The sequence below is a fragment of the Opisthocomus hoazin genome, chromosome 26, assembly GCF_030867145.1.
Source record: "Opisthocomus hoazin isolate bOpiHoa1 chromosome 26, bOpiHoa1.hap1, whole genome shotgun sequence".
NCBI classification, from domain to species: Eukaryota; Metazoa; Chordata; class Aves; order Opisthocomiformes; family Opisthocomidae; genus Opisthocomus; species Opisthocomus hoazin.
Window position 1 is genome coordinate 5,252,937 of NC_134439.1, and position 12,019 is coordinate 5,264,955.

Consider the following 12,019-nt stretch of genomic DNA (forward strand, 5'->3'; position numbering starts at 1 on the left):
CCCGTCCCGCCGCACCCCGGAATCCGCCCGGTATTTTGCTGCCTAGGCTCCCGCAGCGGGTGCGGGGAGGAGCAGATGGCCAGAGGCCCCGCAGTGCCGGGGGGCAGGGAGAAGCGGGGAGCAACGGCCCCTTGCTGGGAAGAAACCGGCTCCAGCACCCCGTCTATCGCGATCTGAGAGTTACCTCCGCAGAGGGACAAAACCCCCCTTTGCCAAAGGGACTTCAGCTCCGCACCCCTCCTCCTCGGCTCCATCTCCGCCGTCACCCCCCGGTCTCACCAGAGTCTTCACCCCCCCAAAAGCCGGGGCTGGAGCGGCTGCCGGGAGCCCGAGGGCCGCGTTTCCCCCCCTGCTCGGGCCGGGATGATTGCTGGTTTCACGGCTGAGATTTTGATCCCGTCCTATCCCCTTTTTCCATCTACCAAAGAAACGCTGCGCCTTCACCCCAGACCTGCCTCAGGTCCAAACTGTGATTCAGCCTTCGCTGAGAGGAGATGTACAGCAAAACTTTTTCCTCCGTGACTCCGCAGCAGCGAGCTCTCTCGGAGCTCATTCTGAAACCCCAGCAGACAGCTGCATTTTAACGACACAAAGCATCCCCTGAATGTAACAGTGGAGTGAGATCACGGTGGAAAAAAATCAGACAATACGAAACAATTGATTCAAGGGTGAAATAAACATCTATCCTTTTCATTTTTCATTTTAAACACATAAATCATCTATTGTAGGCGTCGTTTAAATATAATACATTCAATTTAAACGCGAGTGCAACAAAAATATAAAAAGCACTCTTGGAATCAAATTAGAAACCGATTTCTTTTGCAAGGGGAATGGCACGAGAGCTGCTTTGAATCTTTATAATCACTTTCGTTTGTTTTATGCAAAAAAGGAGATAGCAAGTTTCAGAGAACATTTGTAACCTGAAAGTTTTTCTTTTTGAATATCTCAGCATCAGCAAAGTCGGCAGAATAAATGAATAAATAGGCACGCAGCTTTGGAAATAATTTTCTTCTTATTCTTTGAGCTGAAGGACGAGAGCTGTTGTTGGCTAAACCTCACGATTTCTCTTGGGGGGACTTAAAAGAGGAGGGGAGGTTGATGCCATGGCTGTCTGAGTTGCAGTTTCGTAACAAATGTTACCCCAACGTGTTGCATCAGCCAAACCTACCAACCAAAGGACGTGTTTATGCCTTTCAAAGTGAACTTTTGGCCTGGGGAAGAAAAAAAAAAGAGCCCTCCTGGTTCTTCTTAGAGGCTGAATAACTAGTAAATATCCTGACAAGTAACAAATGACTGTGGGCGTCATATTGTTGGGTGCTCTTGTTTCCCTTCTGCTAACAAGTAAATAAATGTTGCCTACCTATGTTTCCATTCTCTGAGCAGTGGAGTGGCCAGCCTGAAGTCAGCGTCTTTCCACCTACTCATCAGCTGGACTCTGCTAGGGGTAAGCTCCAGTCTGACAAGCAGGTTCGGGGAAAGATAAAACCACGTTTGCCGTGGAAAAGCAGAGCTGAAAGGTCCAACGTTGGTTAAAGCCCCTAAAACCTCCACTTTTTTCCGTAGTAAATGTGTAGGTGCGTGGGTGAGTGGATGGATAGGAAGGTACGTAGATAGACACATGGGTCATTTTTGGTTCCTTTGCTCTAATTGCTAAGCTGGGCATGGTATTTCTCCAACGAAAGACATTCTATCTTCCTAACTTTATTTCATGGCCTCATTAGAATAATGATTTAATTATTTTGCTTTTACCCACACTGGCTCTAGACACAAAGCCAGTGTGGCAAAATTAAAACACACAGAGCGTATTTTTCTTGGGAGCTTTTTATTAAGCTCCTCAGCCCAGAAAACACCAAACGTGTTCAAGCCAGTTTCTAGGGAAAATTTTCGAAATGAAGAGAAGAGCATCCTTTTGTGCCTGCGTGGAAGAGCAGTCAGACCTCCCTACCTCTCTTCCCTCTGTCTTTCTTCTTCTCACATGGAGCTGGGGTTGGGGAAAACCTTTTAAAGTTGGGGCAAGGGGAAGTTCTGCTGAAATTGGCTAATCGCATAACTTGGGGGCCTTTTTAGCACTTAAAACAGTCTTGGATAATTCTAATTCTTCCCCCAGCCCCTCTGCCCCTCCACCTCCCCGCACCCCACCTCCCTCCTCTCTTTTAAAGTCTTTGAGGAAAGATTTTGACGTATTCGTGTTGTTATCAGATTGATGGGCAGGGTTTGATTGAAACCCCTTTGTCATGCAAATGTCAGGGCCTTGATGGATGAGCTCAGAGATGTGACAAACTTCAGGAGCCCCTCGCTCATTGGGCTGGGGGCGGACCACGTGGCCGCCTCCCCCTGTCCCCCCCCGTCCGTCCCCCCCGAAGGCTGCGGGGTTCGAGGGCCAGCGATGCATGGAAGGAAGTTTTACAGCTTTGACATACTATCTAAAGGTTGTAGGGCAGGCGGAATCCCCCCCAAAACAGGCTGACCCTCCTCCATCAGTGGCAGATGGACAATACTAGGATGAACTCCTTCTTAGAGTATGCAATTTGTAACCGTGGGACGGGTTCCTACCACCATTTAGAGCACAGCTCCCCTTCCTTCCCCTCCTGCTCAGGTAGCCCCGCCAGTGACACTTTGAACGGAGACGGGCGCTTCGGCGCGGGAGGGAGCGCGGCCGCCCACCTCCCCCCGCAGAGCCCCGGCTACCACCCTCCCTCCTCCGGCCGCCCCAGCCCCTTCGCGGGGGCTGCCCCGGCCCCCGGGTACCCGGCCCAAGCCGGCAGCCCCGGCTACGGGCACCACCAGCTCTACCTCGGGCAGCAGGACGCGGACGGTGCCTACTACCAGGCGGGAGGGTACTCCGCCAGCGCGGGATCCAACCTCGGGTCTCTAGCAGAGAGCTACTGCGGGGCGGTGGCCGGGCAGTACCAGCAACAACACCTTTACGGGCAGGAGCAGCCCAGCTACTTGCCCGGCGTTTACAGCAACCTCTCGCCTTCTTTAAACGAGGACAAAGAGCCCGCCTGTCCCTCCGAGCCGTGCCCCGGCGCCGCGCAGACCTTCGACTGGATGAAGGTGAAGAGGAACCCACCCAAGACAGGTGAGTTTGGGGGACGCGGAGCTGGGCGAAGGTGGTCCCGGGCCGGGGGAGGAGGGTGGTGGCGGGCAGCCCCCCAGCCCTGCAAGGCAAGGTGGCCTTGCCCCGGGTTTGGACCCAAAGTCAACTGGGTTCCTCTTCCAGGAGAACACGGGTTTGGTTTGCTTTGGGGTTTTTTTGGAGGGGAGTTTTTTAAACACCAGCTCAGCGCTGCGGAAAAGTCAGCTAGATATTTTCCAGACGCATCAGATGGAGGGTCCCTGAACTCAGTTTCCCCCAGGCCCAACACGATTTGAGCCCAGCTCAGAGTAGGAAATGCTCCGAGCTTCCTGCTTCTTCCACAGTCGTGGTTTCCATCTCCCCTATTGTTCAACTTCCTTCGCCACAATCTCTTCCTTAAATCACAATCTTCCCTCCTCCCCCCATCACCACCCTCACCCTCCCCTTCCACTCCTTCCCACGCACGTTCAAGTTTCATGGCAGTTCGCAGGGAGCTGGGGGGAATGGTTGCAAGGGAAGGGGGGTTGCTGTGGAGAGCCCGGGGTGGTCTGTCCCTCCAGGTTGCATCCCTGGGCTGGGAAGTCAGGGATAGCTGAGGATCCGGGAGGGAGCACGAAGCTCCGGCTGGTGGTGGGACCAAACGCCCAGGAGAGGAGGGGAGCGGGGAGGGGGGAAGCCTTACCCCCAGCCTCCCCCCCCAGCGAGGGAATTGCTCTGGCTGCTCCTGCCCTGTTGGTGTTTGCTCTTTAACAGCGAAAGTGTCGGAGTACGGACTGCTGGGCCAGCCCAACACCATCCGCACCAACTTCACCACCAAGCAGCTGACGGAGCTGGAGAAGGAGTTTCACTTTAACAAGTACCTCACCCGGGCCCGGAGGGTGGAGATCGCCGCTACCCTGGAGCTCAACGAAACCCAGGTCAAGATCTGGTTCCAGAACAGGCGGATGAAGCAGAAGAAGAGGGAGAAGGAAGGTCTCGCCCCGGCCGCTGCTTCCAGGTCTGCGAAGGAAGCGAACGAAGCCTCGGATCAGTCCAACTGCACCTCCCCCGAGGCCTCCCCCAGCTCGGGGTCCTCCTGAAACGCGGTCCCGCGGGGCTCAGGGACCAGCCCGGGGCTGTCCCCGAGGGGCGGCTGCTCCCTGCAGACCCCGGCAGACACGCACGTCCCGTGCACACGCGTGGAAGCCAGGCCGCACTCCCCCCCGAGCGGTGCCTTCGGCTCCGGCCGTGCCCACGCGTGTGATGCCCATTCTGCCGCGCGCATTTCTCTCTCTTAATTTATAGCCCCTCCGTAGAACACCGGACTCCCAAGGAGCAGCCGTGTCCTCGCACACCCTCAGCAATAGGCGTTTGTCTCAGGGACCTTCCTCCTCCTCCCTCCCCCATAGGAACTGCACTTTCAACTACAGAAACTTGAAAACGAATTTAGCTTCCTCCCGTTTTAAAAATGTGCACAACGGCTTTTGCCTGCAAGAATCCTACGTTTGATGTGTTTTCCCTCCCCGCGAGATTGTAAAAAAAAGTTTGGGGTATTTTTTTTTTTGTTTGTTTCCCTTTTATTTACTGTATGTATATCTTGGAATGAGATCCGAGACGTCCGAGATGCCGGAGGCCTCTGCGAAGACCCAAACTAACACCAAGCAAAAAATACTACTCCTCTACTACCGTTTTGCACTATTACTGCTCGACAGGGTTTGCTACACGCTCTGCGACTGCGACTGTTACCGGTCCTGGGGGAGGGAGGGTTGTGCCATCAGAGAAAACGAGAGGAGGCGAAGGCTGACCCCGGGGTACTTCGGCAACGGTCACTGTCGCAGGAGGTGTGAAGGTGGAGGGGGACGGGGCTGCGGGGGGGCCGCGGGGCTTGGCTCCCCCCGGCACCGATGCACTGGCTGCTATTTATTGTGCGTCTCGATAGCCTGGAGCCTTGGAGCGAAGGAGCACGGTTCCTTGTACCCCCACCCTCTGAGGCTTATCGGAGTCCGATAAAAGCGTTGTTTAACCATGGTTAAATTGTTTCCCTTCCCCGCCAGAAACTTTAGGGTAGGATGAACTGAGAACCACCGCAAATTTTGTTAAAGATTGTTTTAAAGGGAACAACGTCATCCAGAAAAACTAGCGGTTTCTTAATCGGAATCTCCCATTTCCCCTCCACTCCCTTCCCAGTGCTCTGTATCTCGGAACGAAACTACCTCAGTCTAATAAAGTTTACTCTTTCCACATGCAAGTCCTCTCGACTTTAAGCGAAATGGAAATCTCTGCCGTCCAGGGGAACGCGGGGCGGGGGGAGCCCGGCTCCGAGGGAGGAGGAAGAGGAAGGAAAAGGTCTCCGGCTGCTACCAAAGCTCCCGAACAAGACTCCCGACCCCGCTCCCTGCGGCCCCCCCGCTGGCAGCGGCAGGATCGGGCCCGGATCGCGACACGGCTCTCCCCAAGTGGAGTTTCTGCTCAGTGCGACGAGGCCTGGTGAGAAGCCGAAAATCATCCTCATCCTCCCCCGTGCAAGCATCCCGGCGCGGAGCAGACCTGCGTTACTGACGCACCAACGTTAATCGGGAGGGACCCGGTGTCCGGGCTGGGGGCAAAGCGAGTTTCTCTTTTATACGGCACAGCTCTGCGAGGCTGGCCCAGCTCAAACCCGATACGAAGCGTCGCTTTGGTGGCCCCCCTTCAGCTTCCCGAGGCAGAAAGGGTGTTTTCCACAGCACCAGCAACACGCGAGCCGTGTTGGGGGGGGACGGAGCCGGCGGTACCGGCAGCGCTGCCGGGCGGGGAGGGAGCGGGCAGCGACCCCGGGTGTAGCTCTGACCTTTTTACCTCGAAACGCCTCTGGGGTTTCTAAACAAGTAAGCAGAGGGGCTGCCAGGAGAAACTATTGTTCTGGCTTCGTCAAATCTGCAAACCTTCTCGGTGGGGGCGTGAGGGGGGGCGAGGGGGGAGCGCAGTACCCGCTGCAGCCGGGCCGGGCCGGGCCCCGCGCCCCGCCGCTTCCAGGGGTCCCCGGGCGGCAGAGCATCGCCCTTCCCCCGGGATACAGTCTTCCCCCGTTTCATACACCTCTCCGGCTCGGAAGAAGGGACTTTTGAGTGTCCAGTTAGCTCAGAGATAAGGCGGGAGAGGGGGAAGGTGAAAAGAGGATTTTGTTACGGTAGCAGTTTGCGAAACATCAGGACAGAAGGGGAAAAAAAAAAGCGCAGCAGCCAGCTGGAGTTTATAACTTGTTGGGCATGAGTCAGCTCGGTTTAACCTGCGCGTTGAACCAAGGCGACGGCAGGTTGTGTTGAACACGTGTGGTTCAAGCCGTCTCGCCGTCGTGCTTCGGCAAGCCCGGGGGCTCCCACAGGATCACAGAATCACAGCATGTTTGGGGTTGGCAGGGACCTCTGTGGGTCACCCAGCCCAACCCCCTGCCCAAGCAGGGTCACCCAGAGCAGGCTGCACAGCACCGCGTCCAGGCGGGGCTGGAATATCTCCAGAGAAGGAGACTCCACAGCCTCCCTGGGCAGCCTGGGCCAGGGCTCCATCACCCTCAGAGTGAAAACCCCGCTGCGGGGGGTTCCGCCGCCGGTTCTGCTTGCGGAGCCCGCTCCGAGCCCCGCTGGCTCCCAGGTGCGGCGGGCGGCGGCGGGCCGGCCAGCCCCGGGAGAGCGGGGGGGCCGGGCCCAAGAGGAGGAGGAGGAGGAGGGTACCGATGTGTCAGTGCGTCGGGCACAACAAAGGCTCCCGGCTCCTATTTGAAACTCAAAGGGAATCTCCGGAAGAGTCCGCGGGGTCGGTGCCGCTGCGCCCTTACATATGTAACCCCCCCCGGGCTCCCCCCAGCCCGCTGCCTGTGCCCCCCACGCTGCCAAGCCGCGTTTCTTTAACGACGATCACCGCACACAGATAATCTCTTCCTCCCCCACCCCCCTCGTTCTCCCTCCAAGTTTCTCACGCTCCCTTTTGCCTCAGGAGCCCGAAACCGACCGCTGTGAAGCAGGAGCCGGCTGGAAAGGCCACGCCAAGATACCGCGGCTGAGGGTCCCTGGGTCGGCAGCAGATGCTGCTGGGAAGCGCTCAGGGACACCCGTGTGCACCCCACACCCAGAGAAGCAGATAAAGAGCGGGCACCAGTACTTCAGTACCCACGGAGGTACCTATATATTCATACGGGACACGGATGCGTGCTCCTTACCGCAGCACGTCGGCACAGGCTGCACTGAACGAGGCACACGCGAGTTTCTGCAGACCCGCGTGCAGAAGTCCCTATCGAGACTTAGTCCTATCGCCGTAGTCGGGCTTTATCACAAATATGAGGTCTAGACACACTCCTTTGTTTTGTATAAATGGTACTCAACGACGTGGTTATTCATAATCTGGTATATTCCCACGTCTCCATGTGTGTCTGTCCACGGGTCCCTGGTATTGCATTTTTCATGAGCAGGAAAATTAGCCAAGTCCCCCTGTACACTCGCACACAAAGCCACGTCGTAATGGAGATTTATTCTTTTAATATCCCAAAGGAAGGGGAAATTCCCATTTAAAGAAATGTAACCATGTAAATTATTAATGGCAGTGGCAGCACTGGGGCTGCTGTCCCTCTGCGGGAGGAGGGGATGGGATGCCCAGAGCTCCTCTCTGCCAGCTCTGCTCCCGGAGCGGAGACCCGAGGAGCACACCCGGCGCTCCGGCCTGGCGTGGCAGCTACGCCAGGGCCATCTGTTCCTTACCCCTCGGTGTGAAATGTTTCTCCTCTCCCTAAAGCATTTGTTCTCACGATGTGAGGCCCTTTTGATCTCAGAAGAGGACATTCTATTAAAAAATAATAATAATAATACCCTGAAGACTTCCTTACTTTCAACTCCACTTTACTGGCTGCTATTAACTCTGCTCCTGGAGCCTCTTTGCACTGAAGGTGTGAAGTGTTCCTGGGGGTCTCTGGGGACAAAACCACCTCTCAGCGACTGTACTGTGGCTGGGTCGGGCTATTGCCAGCCCCTGAAAGCCTTTGATGCCTTGAAGTGGAGAAGAAGAGGGGAGGAAGCCTTCTGGGTTTCTCCAAACTCATTTCACACCAAAAAAACTAGTCAGGGGCCACCTCTTCCCCAGCTCTCAGCAAAAAAACAGAGCAGGACAAGATGAGACACTTTTGTCACACACTGAGCAAATCAGAACCGAAACAGAATTTGATTCACCTTCTGTGAGTGGCCCCAAGGCAGCAAGGTGCCCATGCACCTGCTTACGCACCAACATTGCCAAGGGAGCTGATGCACCCTAAATCAGGCAAACTAGGAAGGATTTTCACGCCTGCTAATTTTCCTGAACATTTTGACATGAACACGTTTTTGGGTGTCACTAAAATCCCTGGAGAACCAGGCAAAAGACCTGCAGCCTTGGGAAGCGCTGGGTGGGCGCGGCTGCCCTCAGATCCCCACTGGGCAGCAGTGCTCCCACACCCGACAGCAAGTCCCATCCCCGGGGACTTCCACTGCCATGGCCCCGGCACCACGGTCGGATCAGACCCTGGGAGCTGGGCATTTACACCTTTATTTGGGTTTTATATATTTATAGACAATGTGCTTCACTTGTATTTGTATCAAATATATAATATATTCGTTTTTCAGGATTGATGCTGCATAGGTCAACTGGATTTAAGTTGGGGACCTCCGATCTGCCGTCTCATGTCCCACCCCAGCCATAACGCTTCCGGCTCTAATGATGAAAGGGCCACCCCAAGGTGTCATCCCCTTGCTCACCCCTCTGCCCCCCAGCCATTCTCTTCCACCAACACAGATATTTCAGCACCTATCAGCTTCAGGGCTGCTTTAGCCACTCAGGCAGGTGAGATCAGGTCTGGGGCAAAGGGCTGGGGTGGAAGAAACAATTGCAGAAGTGAGTGTACAAAATGTTTCCTTGCTCTTCAGAGGCCTCACCTATCCTTTCAGTTTACACTGGTCTGACAGCTCCATTTCAACCCCAGCCTTCACATGGACTTGTTCAATATTTACTCAGGCTGATGGGTTTGCTCACAACTTGCCTCCATCAGCCTTGCTCTGTCGGGTTCCCTTCCCCTCGGGCCCAGGTTCACACAAAGTTCAGCCTGAAATGAATTCACCCAAAGATGGGCCCAGCTTGGCCTGAGGACCAGAGATGGGGTCAAGCCTGGGTCTCTGTATCCCGGCCAGCCCTCACGAAGGCCAGCACTCAGTGCTGCCAGCCAGCAGGCTGCTTTGAAAAATTATTTGGGGTTAAAAAAGAAAAAGCACTGGGCCAGGGAGGACACACCAAGCAAGGCAGGAGCTGCTTTTCAGTGCAGAGAGCACAGGTCAGCCCTTCCGGGAGGGTGGATAGTTCATTTACTCTGCCTGGGGGGCCTGTGTGACAAGGTACAATCCTGCAAACTCAGTACAACCCTAAAAACTGAGGCAGGGGGGAAAAAGGGAGATATACATATTTAAAATAATAAAAAAAAGTATTTCTATAAAGTATAAAATGCACACATATACATTACTTGTTATACACTACAGAAATCTGTATTTTTATATGTAAAAGTATATCCGACAGCAAGTGATCCAGACTTAAAAATGAGCAAAGTTAAGGCTGTTTTGATTCTGCCTGCAGCCAAGACAGGGGAGATGGCTATAGGTAACAGCAAGCTGAACTCTGTCTCAGCAGCAATAACAAAAGTCTTTTCTGAAAGCCTTCTGTTAGCAGAGCAAATCAAAATGTGATGCAAACCAGAAATATTGCAAAAGGGCTTATTGCAAAACCCGCACGTGTTCCCATTGAAAAGAAAGAAGACAGAACCACAAGGCAAATCCAAAGCAGATCCGAAGGAGACAACACCTGGGTTGATACCTAGGGCAGCTCCGTGGCCGACCCCGTGAGGTGATGGAGGGAACAAGGGTCTGCTGGGGACGGGTCACCAAGACCTGAGATGTCTCAGGGATACGGTGGGAGCTGACTCTGCCCCTGTCTGGGGAACTAGGTCTCTGGTAAAGGTGGGAAGACTTTTTTTTTGGGCACCTGCTGTCTGTCTTGCGGCTTGGCCAAAAGCTTGTGTGAGTTTCCAGAGGGTTTGGGCTCAGACCCTAGGGTAGGAGCTCCTACCTGAGAGCTGAAGGGTCCCAGGGAGGGCAGGGTTTGGCCCCAGAGCCTGTGGCAAGAATCTCTGTTTGAGGATCTACAGCCTTGTGGAGTATTTTCACCCTTGTGATACCTTGGCAGAGCATCTCTGAGAACGAGAGGAATGTGAGTTCTATATTGTGAGTCTACAGCCCTTTCACACAGGATTGCCAAACAACGGTGTGCGTGAGGTATCTCTTAAAATCAGACAGGAGGAAAGTGAGCTCCCTTTGAGCGGCCATAAAGCTAATTCGATGAGAGTTAACGGATTTGTTAATGGCTGTAAAATTTTGTAGGTTATCACAATCCCTGTTGACTAAACAACCTGATGAGGTGGCAAAACACAAGCGTTTTGGTCTCAGAAAAATAAAGGGGGGGTGGGAATCTCACATGATTCACCTGGTCTTTCCCCCGGGATTTAGTTCAGTGGAAATATTACCTTGTAGAAATTTCACCTCAGCCTGTCTTTCTTTAATTTCTTCCTTTGTTCATCAACTCTGGGCAAATCCTTTTCTTTGTATTTCCTCTCCCAGCTCAGCAGCGGGTGCCTGGAGTTCCCTGTGAGTTTTTTCCACATCTTCGCGATCTTCTCGCTTGAGACAGTGAAGGCACGGAGCTACAAGTGGGAAAGCAGCAAGAAAACAATGTTACCAGAGAGAAAACAACATGCTGCTTATTTCAAATGGAGAAGATGCCACTGCAAAAGGATGGTAAAACAAACTATTTGTCGTCTAAAAACAAAGTCTCTCTAACTTTTGCTGAGAATTCAGAGGGTCCCTGTTCTTGGCAAGCTAAAAGATCAAAACCACCAACAAAAAGCGTTTCCCAAAGAGTTTCCATAACTTAGGTGAGAATATTTTCCCTCAAACAAGAAAGTGACTTTTAACGTTTTATTATTAATACATCTTGGAGAAAGGAAAGAATTTTTTTTTTTTTACTACTACAAAGTATATCTCTTTTTGAGTTACTCTGAACGTGACACACCTGAAAATATTGACATGGCTGGAGTGAAAAGGAGCAGTACTTGAAATCCAGTTCCTGATTTGAATCCCGTTTGCTCCAATTAGTGTGTTAAATGGCCACGGATTTACCATGTGTTTCAGCACTGCACAGCGCGGAAACACTGAGCCTGACTGGTTTATTACAGAAAAGGATACGAGAAAAATGTTTTCTTAATGACACTTTAATTGTGTTTCCTATGGAAGGATTTGAGATAGTTCACATTTAAATGCCAATTGACAGAGTGAAGAAAATACAGCTCCTTCTAACAGCCAGAGATTTTTTAGGACTCTCATATTTCAAAGGCAATTCTGAGTCTTCTTGATAAAGCGCTTCAGTGCGTGCAAACAAAACGTTTTTGGAATAATGCTTCTAAACACAGAGCTCATCCGCAGGACAGGTTCGAGCTCCAGGCAAATTTGCTGCCGTTTGCAGGGAACCCAGCAGAGGAACCTGGTGAAGCCGGGGTTCGCTGGTGCTGGGCCCTGCCACCCCTGGCCCCGCTGCCCCACAGGTACCGGGCACTTCCCTGGCCGGGGTCCACTCCAGCTCAGCCGAAAGGGTGGGGAAAAAGTGGAAGCCCCTTCCTTTGCATCACCGATATCTGTTTCTTTAGCAGTTTCCAAAGGAGAAATCCTTTCCTTGCTAGATTTCCCCCTGTCAACCGGACAGGTTTACTGCCTCCTAATTTTATTTTCCCAGCCACGCTCCCCTGTAATGTATTATCTCCTCAGAGCTGGATGGCAAAAAAAGAGGTTATTTTCGTGCACTAAAAATTGTCCTAAATTATTCTTCAATAAAAGATCAAAAGTCACGGCAGCATTTGTCTCCCATAAT

The 12,019-nt window shown here is 53.0% G+C and overlaps 1 protein-coding gene across 1 annotated transcript; it reads left to right on the plus strand.

Moving 5' to 3' along the window:
* Positions 1–2,487: 2,487 nt before the first annotated feature.
* HOXB1 (homeobox B1) lies at positions 2,488–4,158 on the plus strand. The gene is made up of 2 exons (XM_009933558.2): positions 2,488–3,082; positions 3,833–4,158. The coding sequence occupies exons 1-2, from the start codon at positions 2,488–2,490 to the stop codon at positions 4,156–4,158; spliced, it is 921 nt and encodes a 306-aa protein (XP_009931860.2).
* The last annotated feature ends 7,861 nt before the right edge of the window (positions 4,159–12,019 follow it).

What these genes read in the sequence shown, in the direction of transcription:
- HOXB1 (XM_009933558.2), top strand. Translation starts at nt 2,488, where the DNA reads ATGGACAATACTAGGATGAACTCCTTCTTAGAGTATGCAATTTGTAAC. An exon ending in GAGGAACCCACCCAAGACAG is followed by an intron (nt 3,083 to 3,832) that starts GTGAGTTTGGGG and finishes GCTCTTTAACAG; the next exon opens with CGAAAGTGTCGGAGTACGGA.